The 15,998-nt window shown below is 39.4% G+C and overlaps 4 protein-coding genes across 7 annotated transcripts; 2 read left to right on the top strand and 2 right to left on the bottom strand.

Moving 5' to 3' along the window:
• Positions 1 to 93: 93 nt before the first annotated feature.
• Positions 94 to 7,628, bottom strand: LOC103850463 (E3 ubiquitin-protein ligase UPL4). Of its 3 annotated transcripts, none has more exons than XM_009127217.3 (17): positions 6,733 to 7,628; positions 5,794 to 6,446; positions 5,619 to 5,729; positions 5,418 to 5,534; positions 5,164 to 5,322; positions 4,917 to 5,078; positions 4,636 to 4,785; positions 4,420 to 4,541; positions 3,252 to 4,338; positions 1,765 to 2,892; positions 1,450 to 1,680; positions 1,268 to 1,372; positions 1,100 to 1,180; positions 951 to 1,019; positions 722 to 850; positions 533 to 616; positions 94 to 417 (listed from the first exon to the last, which is right to left on the bottom strand). In XM_009127217.3, exons 2-17 carry the CDS (start codon positions 6,421 to 6,423, stop codon positions 352 to 354), a joined length of 4,431 nt encoding a protein of 1,476 aa, XP_009125465.2. In that variant the 5' UTR covers positions 6,424 to 6,446; positions 6,733 to 7,628; the 3' UTR covers positions 94 to 351. The 3 variants fall into 3 exon arrangements, with proteins under 3 accessions (XP_009125465.2, XP_033139789.1, XP_018512434.2); XM_018656918.2 differs by having other exon boundaries at positions 352 to 417; positions 1,765 to 2,907; XM_033283898.1 differs by lacking the exon at positions 6,733 to 7,628 and having other exon boundaries at positions 1,765 to 2,907; positions 5,794 to 6,423.
• A 265-nt stretch (positions 7,629 to 7,893) lies between these two features.
• LOC103850461 (two-component response regulator-like APRR7) lies at positions 7,894 to 11,402 on the top strand. Of its 2 annotated transcripts, XM_018656706.2 has the most exons (9): positions 7,894 to 8,091; positions 8,212 to 8,507; positions 8,589 to 8,750; positions 8,861 to 8,994; positions 9,097 to 9,261; positions 9,352 to 9,526; positions 9,629 to 10,064; positions 10,140 to 10,764; positions 10,869 to 11,402. In XM_018656706.2, exons 2-9 carry the CDS (start codon positions 8,246 to 8,248, stop codon positions 10,986 to 10,988), a joined length of 2,079 nt encoding a protein of 692 aa, XP_018512222.2. In that variant the 5' UTR covers positions 7,894 to 8,091; positions 8,212 to 8,245; the 3' UTR covers positions 10,989 to 11,402. The 2 variants fall into 2 exon arrangements, with proteins under 2 accessions (XP_018512222.2, XP_033139790.1); XM_033283899.1 differs by having other exon boundaries at positions 7,916 to 8,091; positions 8,227 to 8,507; positions 8,589 to 8,994.
• A 364-nt stretch (positions 11,403 to 11,766) lies between these two features.
• On the top strand, positions 11,767 to 13,651 carry LOC103850462 (probable serine/threonine-protein kinase PBL7). Its single transcript, XM_009127216.2, has 5 exons — positions 11,767 to 11,866; positions 12,366 to 12,547; positions 12,636 to 12,825; positions 12,913 to 13,304; positions 13,385 to 13,651. The coding sequence occupies exons 1-5, from the start codon at positions 11,767 to 11,769 to the stop codon at positions 13,649 to 13,651; spliced, it is 1,131 nt and encodes a 376-aa protein (XP_009125464.1).
• A 444-nt stretch (positions 13,652 to 14,095) lies between these two features.
• LOC103850459 (glutathione S-transferase L3) lies at positions 14,096 to 15,880 on the bottom strand. The gene is made up of 9 exons (XM_009127215.3): positions 15,706 to 15,880; positions 15,560 to 15,631; positions 15,418 to 15,478; positions 15,203 to 15,289; positions 14,934 to 15,135; positions 14,777 to 14,853; positions 14,588 to 14,695; positions 14,426 to 14,506; positions 14,096 to 14,293 (listed from the first exon to the last, which is right to left on the bottom strand). Exons 1-9 carry the CDS (start codon positions 15,717 to 15,719, stop codon positions 14,291 to 14,293), a joined length of 705 nt encoding a protein of 234 aa, XP_009125463.2. The 5' UTR covers positions 15,720 to 15,880; the 3' UTR covers positions 14,096 to 14,290.
• Between the last annotated feature and the right edge of the window lie 118 nt (positions 15,881 to 15,998).

Raw genomic sequence — 15,998 nt, 5'->3', positions numbered from 1 at the left:
ACATGCAAATCTCATAATGAGATAGGAACAAGTCTAATGATATTTATCGCATGAATTTGTGGACTATAATGCATGAAATATACAAATCTATACTTCCTTCGAAATTATTTATTTATATACTATTCCAAAATGGGAGTTAGATTTTTCTATGCACACATATTGTCCAAAAGAAAGAAAAAAAGTTTTAATGTCTTTCTTTTTCTTTTTCTACTGATTACTATTCTTTTGTACAAAATCCTAAGAAAAGAAAACATTAAAGCCAATGTGAAGGAAGAGCATCGTCTTGTTTTCTTCTAACAGTTCACTCTTCTCTTCTCCTACCGCTTCTGCTAATTTTTACAAGATGCTAACTTAAGAGAGATGGAAGGAACCTTGCCCTTCAGTTATGGCATAGATCAGCTTCTCCTTCATCTTTTCCTGCGATACATACACAAGAAAACAAAAAGCAGAAACACAACACAGTGAGATCGATCCTGAGACTGGCTATTGTCCAGAGAAAGAGTGGTTAAACAAAGATGAAGAGAGATGTCACTTTGGAAGAGTAAGGTGGAAGTTTCAGATAATTGGCGCAGGTCATCACACTAGGCAGGTCTGTTTCTGATGAATCACTACCGTGCTGTTTAAACAACAAATGAAAAAAGGGCAAGGCAGATGAGAAAAGAAAGAGATTATATAACATGTAATGAAAGAAAACATAGAGAAGCTTTCAGTCACAGTGGACCTTGCGGACAATGGTAAGTTTGGGACTGAGAGACGCCAAACCGCCAGGGGGTAGCCGAGGACATCCTGTTACAAATTGCAGAAAAGCTCGCTGTTGCTCCTTGTGAAACTCATGCAGAATCTCCAACAACTAAGAATACAAAAAAAAAACATTTGAACCATTTAGTTAGATACACAAAATCAAAAACAAGAAGAAAGAAAAGCAGTTGGTTTGAGTTTGATCCACCAACATTTTGAACTGGTGGGCTGCTAGAAGTATAACCATGATCAAACTTGATGTGGTCCAAGACTTCATTCATCTGCAAAAGGAAGGACTTAATAAGCTTCTCAGTTGATGAAAAACGGTACACAAACCCATAGAACCTGAAGGTTTACTTACATTAAAGAGATCTCGTTCTCCACACAACAAAGTTTCCAGTTCTTCTTCATTAAATATCTTAAGATGTTCAATAGGGAAAACCTGAAAGCGTGTAATAACAAAAGGAATGATTCAAGCAACCTTAAAACCTACAGAGAAAAAAAGTAAGCTAAAGAGACGGCCACGTACTTTGTTAAATCCAGACCGAAACGCTTCCACTTGTTTTTTGATCCCATTACATACTGTGGCATTGACAATAGCCTTTACATACTCCTCGAGGTTACCCAAATTTACCTAGAATCAAAAGGAGAGTAGATATTAATCCACAATGTGCAGGAAAAATAAGAAAGAGGCTTGTTCACAAAACGTACCATATCATTAGCAAACCGAGGAGAGAGAACATAGTCCGTGTAGCCAGGCAGGGAAAAATCAAGACAAAGGTCCTCAATCTTTGTTCCACGGAAACTCAAGTCACACTTAGCTGCTCGGACATCACTTTGTGATTCTGAGATAACCTTTCTCCTACGTGCCAGAGCTTGCAATTCCACCAGTGTTTTACAAAGTTCAGGGTCAACGAAATGGATGTCAAATGAACTCAACTCCTACAAGACAAAAACACTTGCTCCATAAGATTGTTACAAGAGATTCATATGTAAGATGAGATATGCTTGAAGAACCCAATTTACCTGTCCGAGAATTAGTTTATAGAAGGTTTTAGAGAAAGGAATGTCCAAGACTCGTCCATCTTGTAGAGCCTTGGCTACCACTGTCCCCAAGAGAACAAACTTCTGCAGCACACCTGGAAAAGCAGCTGATGTAGCCGACCAAGGGCGTGGAAAGAGTCCTGAAGGAGGTACCATTGGCTTTCCAGCCAAGGAGCTAGGATCACTCCTCCACATACCAAGATCCGGATTTTGAAATGCTCTACTGACAAGTGTGTAGAACTCCAGCGTTGGCCCAAGGCCAGTTCCGACTTCTTCACTGTACGCAACCTCAACGGCCACCTTCTGGGTGCCGTGTAACTCCATCATTTTCGCAGCAGACTCTAGAATCTTTTCACGGCAAGCTAAAAACTTTTTACGAGGTAAACTACCATGAACATTTGAACTACCAAGGTGCTGTGGCTGATTATGGACTTGCTGTGGACCGAACGCTGCAAGTCGGAAGTATTTAGATTTGACTTCAAAACTAAACAGAAACGGGCATGAAGCCATTAGATCATTAAACCACGGTGGTAGACCGCACGGTGACACAGCAAAAGAATCACGCAGCTGCTGCTCTAACTTCTCTGTAAGCTTAGAGCTAACAAATTCAGCATATGGCACCGGACGCACCTGCACAGTTAGATCATCCAAACTCTCCAGCCTACCTTCCCCAAAAGCATTAATCCTTTCATGACAAATCAGCTGAAAGAGAAATCTGTTCATGCCCTCCAGACTCTTGAGCAGAAACAATATGGCATACTCAGGAGGACTTGTCCCTTTGTGGCGCAAACCAAGTCTATGAGCAAACAAGTAGGATAAAAACGGGTGATGCTCGTCGTTGTCCATAGATCTGAGGGGAAACAGATTTTCATGAGACACTGCAAGCTGTGGAGCTCTTTCGTAAGTGATGGTGTGGTGTCCACTAAGCTTTGAATCGTTGGTAGTCTCATTTTCTGATTTTAGTTTGTGCGAGAGAATTGCCTGGTAAACAGTCAAAGAGGGGTCTAGCTCAAGCCCTTCCAGACGAAACAAAAGTCGAGGTCGCACATCCTCTTCTTTAGATGAGGAAGAATTCTCTTCTCCTGAATCTATAAGGTGATATTGGTCTTCCTCCTCTTGAGATCCCTGGACGCATATAAATTTTCCAAACACAAAAGATAAAGTTACTACAATAACCAACAAAAGAAGCTTGGAGAGAAGTAAAGATAACCAAAACTCAAAACATTACCTAATGCTCATCTTAATTCAGAATACTGCTAATGGTGGAAACCATGAAGGCGTAAATAATCGTTTATGATGCAAAAGTAAGAGTAATAATCAAAGAGTTCTGTTCTAATACATTGTTTCACCTAAATTTATATTGAACAACCTGCAACTGAGATGCATTAGGACTGTTTAAATCCCTCCTAATTAAAGCAAAACCTCAAGATAGAAGAAAACTTGCCATAAGGCTAAAGATTAGAAACTACCTGCAGCTGAGATGCATTAGGACAGTCAATTTCCATATGGCTTGAGCTTTCACCTTGACAAGATATCGAAGTTGACTGCAGCTGTGAAGATTGACATTCTATAGCCTGATCTTTCGCTTCGACAGAATTTAAAGGTTCCAAATTCACTTGGGGCCACAGGCACTGACTAACAGCGTCCAAGTAGCAAAGTGGGTCAACGGTGACAAAGTTTGGAGAGTAATCACGCAGACAAGTCTCCCCCTCTGCTTTAGCAAAACGAACTCTTAGGACTGGATAACTTATGCAACGTCCATTTGGAATAGCAGCGAAACAGTTCCTTTGCTTCAAAAACTGGCTCAGGACAATTGGGTAGTTTTCTAAAGAAGATAAGGAATTTTGGAGCTTCTGTATTAAAGCGGACGGAGTTGCCTCGCCATCAGACCAAAGTAGTCTTGTGAACACTTCAAATCTGTTACCAACAAGTGGTAAACTATCACATTCAGGATCGCCTTTGTTAAGTTTCCTTTCGTAGAGTCCATTAGACAGATAATTTGCCAGAGCCTTCACAACTCCACTCTCAGTAAATTCAAAAGTGGACACAGATTCCCTCTCTTTCAGCCTTGCCATGATTTGATTCCATATTGAGAAGAACCTCTCACCATGCAGGACATGCGCATCGACAGGTACAGTCACCAAATCGTTGAGTTCTGCCGACAGATTCTTGAGGTTCTGGAGGACATCCGTCAAGCCTTTCTGAGAGTCGAATACCTCAGGTCCAAAGAAACTCTCCTTGATACGTGTTGCGAGGATGTAGACAGAATCATTTCCAACCTTGCAAGTTTGTGAAGAAGAGGAAACTGATCCTTCAAAAGACTGGCACAAGCATTTCACAATCTCTTTCGGAACAGATCCTTGAATGAAACCGGATACTGGATTGATCTGTTGTCCCCTATCAGAAGTTAGGAGTGCTGCGATTGCGAAAAAAACACCCTCTTTTATAAAGGAATTCAAAAAAGCATCTCTGTATTTCTCAAGAAGCACTTCAGCAATCTGTAGTGCAACAACGACCACATGATGATCTTTCCTTGAAAAAATGCCCGCCAAAACACTGCACCACCATGAAACGCACTATCATTAGCTAGATAACAATCGGATTAATGAGTTCTCAACAGATTACAAAACAATGTACCTTGAAATGTTAGCATTGTTCAGTAACTCGACAAGATCGTCTGACTTACTTAAGCAAGTCAGCTTGTGAATTGCTGATAGGCAACCATAAGAAACATAAACGCTAGCTCCAGACTTTAGCACCTACAGAGAACTCACAGGATACATCATACTCTTCAAAGAGAAAACCATAAAATTCATATGTACATGCATTTAAATTGACAAGTCAGGAAATAACCTGAGTCATAACAGGAAGCATGTCTGCTCCAAATTGTTGCAAGAGATTAGGCTGATCGACAAGAAAACTTTCCTTTTCTAATGCCAGCTGATTATCCCCAACAGGTGAAGCTGGAAGAAGCTCAATCACCAACTTCAAGACTTCATGCACCTGAGTAGTAAGTTGATTCCACAACCAACATTAAGATCATTATCATTGCATTCCTTCTACCAAAGCTACATGGATAAATGGCCATTTTGAAAAGAAAAAAAATCGCTATTTGAGTACAAAAGAACTCAAACCTGGTTGGAGCATGGATGGATGGGCTGTGTAGAAGAAACTGAATGAGAAATGTCATAGGTGGATATGATTTCTTTTAGTCTGTAGCCAATGTTAAGCTCATACAATGTTCTGAAAGCTAAAGTTGAACCAGAAGATAGTTTTCTTAGCAATCCAATCACGCCCTGCCACAAAGCCAAAGTACAATGATGTTATATTTATAATAGATACTAAGGAAGATGATCCAAAAGAAGAAGAGATCTCACGTACGTTGTAAACAGGTTGAGATAGGGTTGTGCGGCTGTTCAAGTTTAAAAGATGTGTTGATTGATGGATAAGTCCATGGCTACATAGTTGATCCAACATAGCAGGCGACTGGCTAACTTGATCTGCTATTTTTGTCAAGCAAATAGCGACACTCTCCACCAACTGCAAGCAGAACATAATGCCATCAATATTTCGCAGAAGAGGATTTATTTCAGTTAAGAAAAGATAAGAGGACAATAACTGATCATCACTCTGACCTGTCGGTCTTCATATTGAAGAAGATTGCATAATACTGGAACAGCATCCATGACAGGCGAGGGAGGCTCAGGTGGAAGCTTCCTACATATATTCACCACAGTAGAAACTGCGACTCTCTGAAGCAAATGCAATGTTCAAATCGATAAGTCTTATAAAGTCACCCATTCCAGCTAAACCAAGTCGTTGTTGAGATGGCAAACCTGTATGCTTGTTGAAAAGAAATCGATATACGAAAGCACTGCCATAATTGCTCCAGCGTTCAAGCATGCTACCGGCTGATCTCTGGATATCTTCTCAAGTGCTTGCAAACACTGGCCAAGTCAATAGTTAGTATGAAACATTAATAAAAACAATCTCTCTTGAAGTATATAGTACCTGCTCAGCAACATCCAAGTACTCAATCGTCAGTAGTCTTTGGCAGAGAGCAGGAATGGTCTCATGTTTAACAAGGAACGCTACCGACCGCGGATAAACATCAGACAAGTAAGTAACCGCTCTGATTGCGAGCAGCATGATATCTGCATTGCTCTCATGCTTAGCCAACTTAACAAGCACACGCGAGAGCAAGTCAGCCATCACAATGGACAGAGAGTCCTCAGTACAGAAAGACAACACTTCACAGAGCTCCGTAAGACCAGTCAACTGCAGAGAAGGATCGTTTTCTTCACTCAACCTCGACGCGAGAGACTTCAGTTTCAGCTGATCTCCTGTTGATCTCCCCCTCTGATACCGCTGAAGCACCCTCCTCCTCGGATCCTCATCATCGGAATCGCATGATCCGTAGTCGGATTCCTCCTCCTCCTCCTCCTCCCTGTCTTGTTCTCCATCTGAACGACTCGAAGGAGAGGCAGAGGAAGAAGTGTCCATGTCAGCATCAGTGTTACCATTGGCTTGTTGAGCCTGAGCAGAGGAGGCGCCAGATGTGAAGTCTTGTGAGTTGCAAGCTCTCTTATCAGCAGGTGGCTCCCCCACAACCTCCATTCGTTTCTGTCCTCTGTTCTCCATCTCTTCAATTATATAACTTCAACCTATACAAAACCAAAAGGATCAAAATTTAAGTCTTATATGCTTTCCCAATTAAGCTAAGAGGTTTCAACAACTAAGAGCCAATCAATATTCTAATTAAAAAAAAAATTCTAATTAACACAATTAATCAATAACAGACAAAGACGATCGTTATCACAGTGAATCAACGCTTCACTGAAGAGAGCAAAAACATAAAGATCATGATCGGACTAGCAAACACAAACGGAAGAAATGAAGATGATGATCGTACTGAAAAATGAAAAATTTAATTTAAAAAAAAAAACTCACTGTGGAAAATAAAAAGCCAACGCCTTTGTGATTGGTATCGAGAAACTTAAATACCCTCTGAGGGAGAATCGTAGGGTTTTATCCAGGAATCACACGATCATATCTCTCTGTGTATATTGTTTGTATCTTCCTTGCTTATCTTCTTAAGATGATGATGGTTGTTAATTAAAAATATTTGTAATGTTTTTAAGAATTATCCGCTGCGGATGTGCACACGGTACGCCGAATGTGGGGAAAGAATGGATTAGATCTGACGGTTTAGTATTGGTTGAAATAATATCTGACGGATGTAAAATTTTGTAAGTCGTTTCTTTTCCGATTTTGGAGTTATTATTAAAGTATTTAGCACCGCTTCATGTTGGTTGCTGGTGCCACGTGTCGTCATTAACTGTGTAAAGCCGTGCAATTAATCAAATGCTTGTTTTCCTTTTTGACAAATTAATCACATGTGTTATGGTGTATTTTGATTATTTATAATATAGTATTAGTTTGATAAATAGTTAATGCAACTATTAGTAGTTCGTTTACCTTTGGGTTGCGTATAGAGAAATGTATTAAAGATAGGTCAGCTCATGAGATGGAATTATTAACAAACAATCGATTCTTCCGCCTACTATATCTGAGTGAATATATTAAGCAGCTATAATTAAATAACAATTTCTTTGTTTTTATGATAATTAATTTAAAATCTGCTTAACATTATGGATGATTTAGAAAAAATGAAGAAGATTTTTAATATATCAAAATCTGTTGTTACCTCCTACGTGAGCCGTCAGATAGTTCAGCTCAATCTATCTATTGGAAACAATGGGAAGTGGGCAAAGTGGCTCAAAAAGTATGGGTCAAAACAACGAACTTGGTTCTGAACACAAGTATAACATAAACCTCTTTTTTTTTTGAAGTGCTTTTTATTGGACGTATGACATACTAAAAGCCTAATTACGGCCCATATATTAAAACCCAGAATCTATAGAATCTTTAAAACGCCAGTCTCTTCACCCAAAATCTAATCGACGGTCCGGATTAAATTTCTAACTACACTTAGATCTGCCAATACGTGATGGGAAAATATCCCATCTGACGTGGCTCTTATCGGACGTTCACGACCCTTACTTTCTCCACGTCAGATATTTCAATCGCTTAATTATTTTTCCGCTACAAAAAAAAAAACCTTAATAATATCTATCTATCTATCTACCTCCGGGAAATTAAAAAAAAAAAAAATCGGTGGCTTACGGTCGTCTCCGATTTCAACTCTCAGAGAGACTTAAAAAAACCTCTGAATCAAAATCCTTCATCACTCTCTTTTTTACTTTGCTCTTTCTCAGCTCAGATTCTTCGTTGCGGGATTAGTTTATTGTAAGATCAGCTCCTGCTTATTCCTCTGTTTGTGATTAGTTTCGATTTGGAATTTTTCGATTTGATGATTCTGTAGAAACTTACTTGATTGCTGAGTGAGTTTCTGTGTGTCAATTATAGTTTAGGAGAAGGAAGTGTTTTAATTATTGGTGTGATGAATGGTGATGAGAACGGTGAGGGTGAGGGGCATAGTGGAGGAGAAGATAAAGCCAATGGAGTCCCTATGGATGTGAGAAATGGGGCTGCTGGCCAAGGCTCTTCGCCTGGACTGCAAGTTCCACTGTCGCAGCAAACGCAGGCCACTGTTTGTTGGGAAAGGTTTCTTCATGTCAGAACCATCAGAGTGCTTCTCGTGGAAAATGATGACTGTACTCGTTATATCGTTACTGCCCTTCTTCGTAATTGTAGCTATGAAGGTCGGTCAGTTCTCAAGACTATGACTTTACTTGTTGCATACCACTAATAGATAATGAGAAAGCAACTTTCATTTATGTCAGTTGTGGAGGTAGCGAATGGTGTACAAGCTTGGAAGGTGTTGGAAGATCTAAACAATCATATTGATATTGTGTTGACCGAGGTGGTCATGCCTTACTTATCTGGTGTCGGTCTCTTATGCAAGATTTTGAATCACAAATCTCGCCGCAACATCCCTGTCATCAGTGAGTGTTTTCTCTCTTCTAGTTGATTCTTCTCAAGCTTCCGGATCTGTTGGTGAAGTAGATGCTTTTAACTACATTCCCCTGTGAGTGTTTTTCTTTTGTTGTTGCAGTGATGTCGTCTCATGACTCAATGGGGCTGATCTTTAAATGCTTATCAAAAGGAGCGGTTGACTTTCTCGTTAAGCCTATAAGAAAAAATGAGCTTAAAATCCTTTGGCAACATGTTTGGAGAAGATGTCAAAGTGTAAGTCCCCGTTTGCTTGTATCTGAAAAAATTGTTGGTATTTATTTTATCTAATTGTGAATTGGTATCTATCTTTTGGTTTTCCTTGTTTCATGTTCACAGTCAAGTGGCAGTGGAAGTGAAAGTGGAACTCATCAAACTCAAAAGTCCGTGAAATCCAAGAATATTATAAAATCTGACAACGATTCAGGACACAGTGGTGAGAATGAGAATGGGAGCATTGGCCTGAACGCTAGTGATGGAAGTAGTGATGGGAGTGGTGCTCAGGTGAGAAAAAATGCGCAAAGATTTCTAGTTTATTCCGAAGTTTTACTTTGCAAACGATCAGGATTTGATTTTGATATATCTTTTCTTCAGAGCTCTTGGACAAAAAAAGCTGTGGAAGTTGATGACAGTCCACGAGCGGTGTCTCTATGGGATAGAGCTGATAGCACATGCGCACAAGTGGTACATTCAAACCCCGAGTTTCCCAATAATCACTTGGTTGCAGCACCTGCTGAGAAGGAGACTCAAGAACAGGATGAAAAAATTGGTAAAGAAAGGAAGCTGTGATCTCTCAGTTTCTTCCGTACTCTTCTTTATATTCAAACTTAAAAACATGATAGTGAACATTTTTTTTCCATAATTTCTGCAGAAGATGTCACAATGGGTAGAGACTTGGAGATTAGTATTCGTAGAAATGATGATCCCAAAGATGAACCCCTAACTAAAACCACTGGCATCGTGAGACAGGAGAATTCATTTGAGAAGAGCTCTAGTAAATGGAAACTGAAAGTTGGAAAAGGACCGTTGGATCTCAACAGTGAAAGTCCTTCAAGTAAACAAATGCATGAAGATGGAGGATCGGGTTTCAAAGCGTTGTCTAGCCACCTTCAAGATAACAGAGAACCGGAGGCGCCTAACCCACACTGCAAAACTTTAGATACAAGTGAAGCTGCCGTCAAAAACTCTGAAGAGCTGATGGACGTTGAACATAGTTCAAAGAGGCATCGTGGAACCAAAGATGATGGGGCAATAGTTAGAGAAGACCGCAATGTGCTGAGGCGTTCAGAGGGTTCAGCTTTCTCAAGGTACTTTTGTTTTTAATATATAACGTTAGAAGGTTGTATTGAAGGCTTATGAGATCGATTGTTGGACTTGTACAGGTATAATCCAGCCGCGAATAACAATAAGCTTCATGATAATAATTGCCAAGATATTACAAAAAAGACTGAAGCGGCATGTGATTGTCACCTGAACATGAACGAGGGTCTCCGCAATAATCATCACTCACGCGTCGGGAGCAATAACTTGGAAATGAGCTCTACGACTGGAGCTCCAAAAGTGAGCTCGGCAGGATCTTCATCAGTAAAGCACTCATCGATTCAGCCTCTTCTACCTTGTGATCATCGTAATCATCATCATCACTCGTCCTATAATCCTGCTCACATCCCTGAGCAGAAGTTACCGCCCCAACGTGGATCCTCAAATGTGTACAATGAGGTGATTGAAGGTAACAACAACAATAAAGTGAATTACAGTGTGAATGGAAGTGGATCAGGAAGTGGTCACGGGAGCAATGATCCATATGGAAGCAGCAATGGGATGAATGCTGGAGGAGGGATGAATACGGGTAGTGCTAATGGTGATGGTGGTGGAAGTGGCGATGGTAGTGGAAGTGGAAGTGGAAGTGGAAGCGGGAATGTGGCAGATGAAAACAAGATGTCTCAAAGAGAAGCTGCTTTGACCAAGTTCCGTCAGAAGAGAAAAGAGAGGTGCTTCAGAAAGAAGGTAATAAGTTAAAAGGCTTTTGATTGTCATTTCAAAACATTTGCATGTGTTAACTTAAACATGTAGTCATATGATTCATAAAAATGTGTTTTTCTTTTTCTCAGGTACGATACCAAAGCCGGAAAAAACTAGCGGAACAACGCCCTCGTGTCCGTGGCCAGTTCGTGCGTAAAACAGCTGATGCAACGAATGATAACGACACAAAAAACGTTGAGGATAGCTGACAGGAAGTTCTCTACAAAACCAATACTTATCAGCTTAAAAAAAAATGGTAACCTTCTCATCATCTTTGTTGGGACCTATCAGTAAATCTATCTATCGATCACCTGTTTTTAACAAAACTTTCATTACCCTCAAAAGTCTGATTCTTTGATACTACTACTACTAGAACTATTCCACGAAACAAGGACACGACTTGTTATGGTCTGGTTTGTGGATTCAGGAGAAAAGGATTTGGTTCATGAGTTGTGTAGATGATGTAAACTTGTAAAACAATAACCACTGGTTTTTGTATATATATTTTTTTGTATAAGCTTTGTTGTTGGAGCCGAGTAGGATACAGTCTCGTATTTTGTATCAGCATCATCTCATAGCATGTGTATTGCAAAATTACTAAAACAAAACTATTAGTTTCAGCATTTTTATTACAAATGTATTCTTTCTTTTTCACACATTTATAGAAAGAATTAATCTCTTATCTGGAAACCATTTGATTGCTTTAAGAAAATTATTAAAGGTATAATTTTCATGGGTAGTTGATAGATGATATTCGAAATTAATTTTCATAAAAGTCAAAGTCAAATACGTTATACATTAATTTGTATCACAAAACATTTAAATTTAGAAAGAAAATAATAAAAAAAAAAAACCGAAAAATCCAGCGATTGGCGTACTCTTTTGCATTTTCAAAGTTGTGAGCTTTTCTCTCTCTACCTCTCTTGCTTTCGAGATCAATCGAAAGGAAGAAAGAATCATCGGAAGAAGAAGAAGATAGAGAAGCTAATGGGTTGGATCCCGTGCTCTGGGAAATCGAGTGGGAAGACTAAGAAGAGGAGCGACAGTGACGAAAACCTCAGCAGAAATTGTTCTGTCTCTGCTTCAGGTACTCTTGTCAAGACAAGAGCGATGCTCAATCACATATTTTTTATTTATTCTGGTTTTAACCCTTTCTAGGACACAATTATAGAAAGTCGTAAGCTTTAGTCATTACCTCGCTGTCTGATTTCGATGAGCTACTGTTTGGTAATGCTGATTAGGGTTTTTGACTTTTTTTAGAAAGATTTTGATTCCTTCGATTAGTAGCTTTAAGACTCTTTTCACTCTTGTTTTGATCCACTTGTGTTGCTATTACAAGTATCTTGCTCGTGTTGGTATTGTCTTTCACTAGTTTATGTGTAAATGGGTCTGTTACTGTTACTGGCCTTTTGCCGTTAAAGATGGCGATAACTTTTAATTATTGGCTCATGAAGATTGTTATTTCTATATAAAATTTGATTTTGTTGATCCTGCGGTGTAAAGCATTGATCTTGAGACACACTTGTGCTCAGCTTGTACCGAGTAATCTTATTTCTTCTGGCTTTCTTTCTTTTTGTTGTTGGTAGAGAGATCTAAGGCCAAATCGTCGGTGAGTGAATCCAGAAGCAGAGGGTCTGATAACATTGTGGCACAAACGTTTACATTCTCTGAGCTAGCTACTGCCACTAGAAACTTCAGGAAAGAATGTCTTATAGGAGAAGGAGGATTTGGTAGAGTTTACAAAGGCTACTTAGCAAGCACTGGCCAGGTTCTCGGTTTTCTAATTTTCACTTTTTGAAAGTCATTACTAGTTAGTGAAAAGCTCACTGAACTGACATTATGTTCTTCATTTGTAGACAGCGGCTATCAAGCAGCTTGATCATAATGGTTTACAAGGAAACAGAGAGTTCCTCGTTGAGGTGCTCATGTTGAGTCTTCTTCATCACCCAAATCTTGTGAACCTAATCGGTTATTGTGCTGATGGAGATCAAAGGCTTCTCGTCTATGAATACATGCCTCTTGGGTCACTTGAAGATCATTTGCACGGTATGCACTTCTTAATATCACATGCCTATCAATATTACATTTCGCTCATCAAAAAGTCTATAAATTTGCTTTTTTTTTTCTCTCCAGACATTTCACCTGGTAAGCAGCCACTTGACTGGAACACCAGAATGAAAATAGCTGCAGGTGCTGCAAAAGGTCTGGAGTATCTGCACGACAAAACCATGCCTCCAGTGATCTACCGGGACTTGAAATGCTCCAACATTTTGCTCGGAGATGACTACTTCCCGAAGCTATCTGACTTCGGTTTGGCCAAACTTGGCCCAGTGGGTGACAAGTCTCATGTCTCCACTCGGGTTATGGGAACTTACGGATACTGTGCTCCCGAGTATGCAATGACAGGGCAGCTAACGCTCAAATCAGACGTTTATAGCTTCGGTGTGGTTCTTTTGGAGATTATAACCGGTAGGAAAGCTATAGACAATTCAAGATGTACTGGAGAACAGAATCTGGTTGCGTGGGTAAGAAAAAAGAATGGAACCAACTCTGTAGATTCTTCGTTCTAGTTGTTGTTGTCTTATGTGAAATGCTTTGTTTTCAGGCAAGGCCTCTGTTTAAAGACAGGAGGAAATTCTCTCAAATGGCTGATCCAATGATTCAAGGTCAATACCCTCCGAGAGGATTGTACCAAGCACTCGCTGTGGCGGCAATGTGCGTGCAAGAGCAGCCAAATCTAAGGCCTGTTATCGCTGATGTTGTCACTGCACTCACTTACCTAGCTTCCCAAAGGTTTGATCCTATGTCTCAGCCAGTCCAAGGCTCTCTTTTCGGTCCTGGGACTCCACCTAGATCAAAGAGGGTGGTCTGAAAAACAAATCCTGAGAACCGCAACGCCGTGTGAGTTAATTACACTTAGACCTTCCCGAGCTGTCTTTTTTTTATTGGGATGGTTGTCAGACTAAGCATGAAAGTGTTTCTTAAGAGTTGTTTGTAGATATGTGTAAGAAGAGGGAGTTTCCACATAGAGGCCAGTTTGTAATGTTGTTATAGTTGATGGATCTACAAATGTAATGTTATGTAGCAGCTGCTTTGTAATGTGACAATATTTCATTATATGGTATTCAGTAATGTACCTGTTTCATTCTAGAATTATTGTACTATATACTATAGATTCAATACTTAAACGTTTGAAGATTTTGATTGTATTTACCATCATCTGTGCTTATAGGAGAAAAGGTAAAAGTCCAATGCTATACACTGTGATGCAAATGTATAGTTTCTTGGTCTGGCAATATAATCATTAGAGTAACAGTGTAAAGCAGAATCAGAGTTTTTTATTCTCAAATTATTGTACTAATCATCGCTTGAGTCTCTGATTAACAGTAAAATACAGATTATGTTACTGCATATGACTTAAATTATACATCTTATTGCATCAAATGGTTCTTGCTTTATATCCAAAGACCATCTAACTGTTCGTACACTTCACTGCTGAGTGCTTGCTTCCTTACTGCAAGAATAAAAACCCGAGTGAGATTTAGATCTAGTAAAGACCCAAAGCAATACTCATAGCTTCTAACCTCCAAAGAAAAGATGAAGCAACTCATTATCATGTGGTTATTCATTAGTTATAAAGACTTACCATGAGTTTTCTCTTGAAAATCTCCACAATCTCCTTTGAGTCGGTCTTCGTTTGTACATAGGCATCAATCTTGTTCATTTCCTGCAAACATAATATCAAATCACTTTTAGTATCATCTTTTTAGACTTGCATGGAAGATTTGCTTATATATATTGTATATACCTCGATCCAAGCTGATAGTTTGGGACGTTCTACAGTAATGTCACACTTGAATAGTTCATTGAGTGCGATTTGAAACCTTTCGATGAACGGTATATAGGCGATATCAACCTGACAAAAAGAAACAATCCATTAAGTTAACAAAAGGAGAAGCAAAGGATGTCAAGAAAATATCAAAGAGAGAGCCTTTACCAAGCTAAACTGGCCGAGGAAGAATGGCCCATCATCAAACTTATACAGAGCGTTTTCCAGATAGTCCAACACAGGTGCTGCAGCAACAAGAAGATGAAAATTTTCAGTCATATGTTGCTTTCAATGCCGAACCTTTGAAGAGTTTTAAGAGTCTCACCGGTTTCTGTAAAAGGATCTCCTTTGAGGGACGCCCACATAGTCTTGGTGAATGTATCAGTGTACTTCAACAACTCTTCTCCAAACTCTCTTTTTGCTTGATCCTCAGGGAAGAGGGAAGGGCCTTCAAAAGTGTTATCGAGATACTTGATCAAATCAAGACTCTCCCCTATGATTTTGCCATTGTGCTCAAGTGCTGGCACCTGCAATGAGAATTAGTAATTAACTTGGAACCATTTTAAGAAGCAATGTAAGATGTGAATGTGTAACCTTGTTTTCAGGATAGACTTTGTCCTTGTACCAAGCAGGCCTATTCCCAAGATTCAAAGGAACAAGCTTAATCTTTTCTTGCAGACCCTTCAACAATCCAAAACAAAACAAAAAACCCAAAATCTTACAATACAATTTTTTGGCATGCAAGACATGATGGAAAGTTAAAAACTTTATCAATCCAATGAAAAAAAGAGTTTGCCTTGTTATAACACCTTGAAGTTTCTGGTGATCCAAACACGTTGAGCATATGGGCAACCGTAGCTTGTGTACAATCTTTTAACAAAACAAAATCACAAAAAAAAAGAGCCTCAAGCAACTATTAAAAGACATAAAAGAAGAGAGGAAATGAAGAACCTTGTGGTTCCATCGAACAGAGCGGGTGGATCTGCTGTAGCATCGAGTGAAGCTGGACGATGCTCTAGAACACTGTGGATCAATGAAACCAAAAACATCAAGCTATCATCGAGAAAAACAAGAGAAGAAGAAGAAGAAAAGCTTACGAAGGAGAAGCCATGGATGAAATGTATTACGGAGCTCTCTGATTCTACAACAACTTAAAAGAATCTGATCATATGCACCCAAAAAAAAATGTAACGCAAAGGAGAGTGTGTGGAAGCGTTTCATCACACTTGTCGTCGTCGAATATGACACGTGGCATTTTTAGGATACTTGTCGCCTTGTCGGTAACTCAATTATCCAACTTAGTGGTCCATAATGGATACGGCTAAGTAAGGATTAAAGCCCATTTGTTGAGCATAACCCAAGCCCACTTTCGTTGTTTACATTTCACATT

This window comes from Brassica rapa, chromosome A02, assembly GCF_000309985.2.
Source record: "Brassica rapa cultivar Chiifu-401-42 chromosome A02, CAAS_Brap_v3.01, whole genome shotgun sequence".
Classification (NCBI taxonomy): domain Eukaryota; kingdom Viridiplantae; phylum Streptophyta; class Magnoliopsida; order Brassicales; family Brassicaceae; genus Brassica; species Brassica rapa.
Note: the sequence above shows the minus strand (reverse complement) of the source record. Positions and strands in the feature narration are given on the sequence as shown.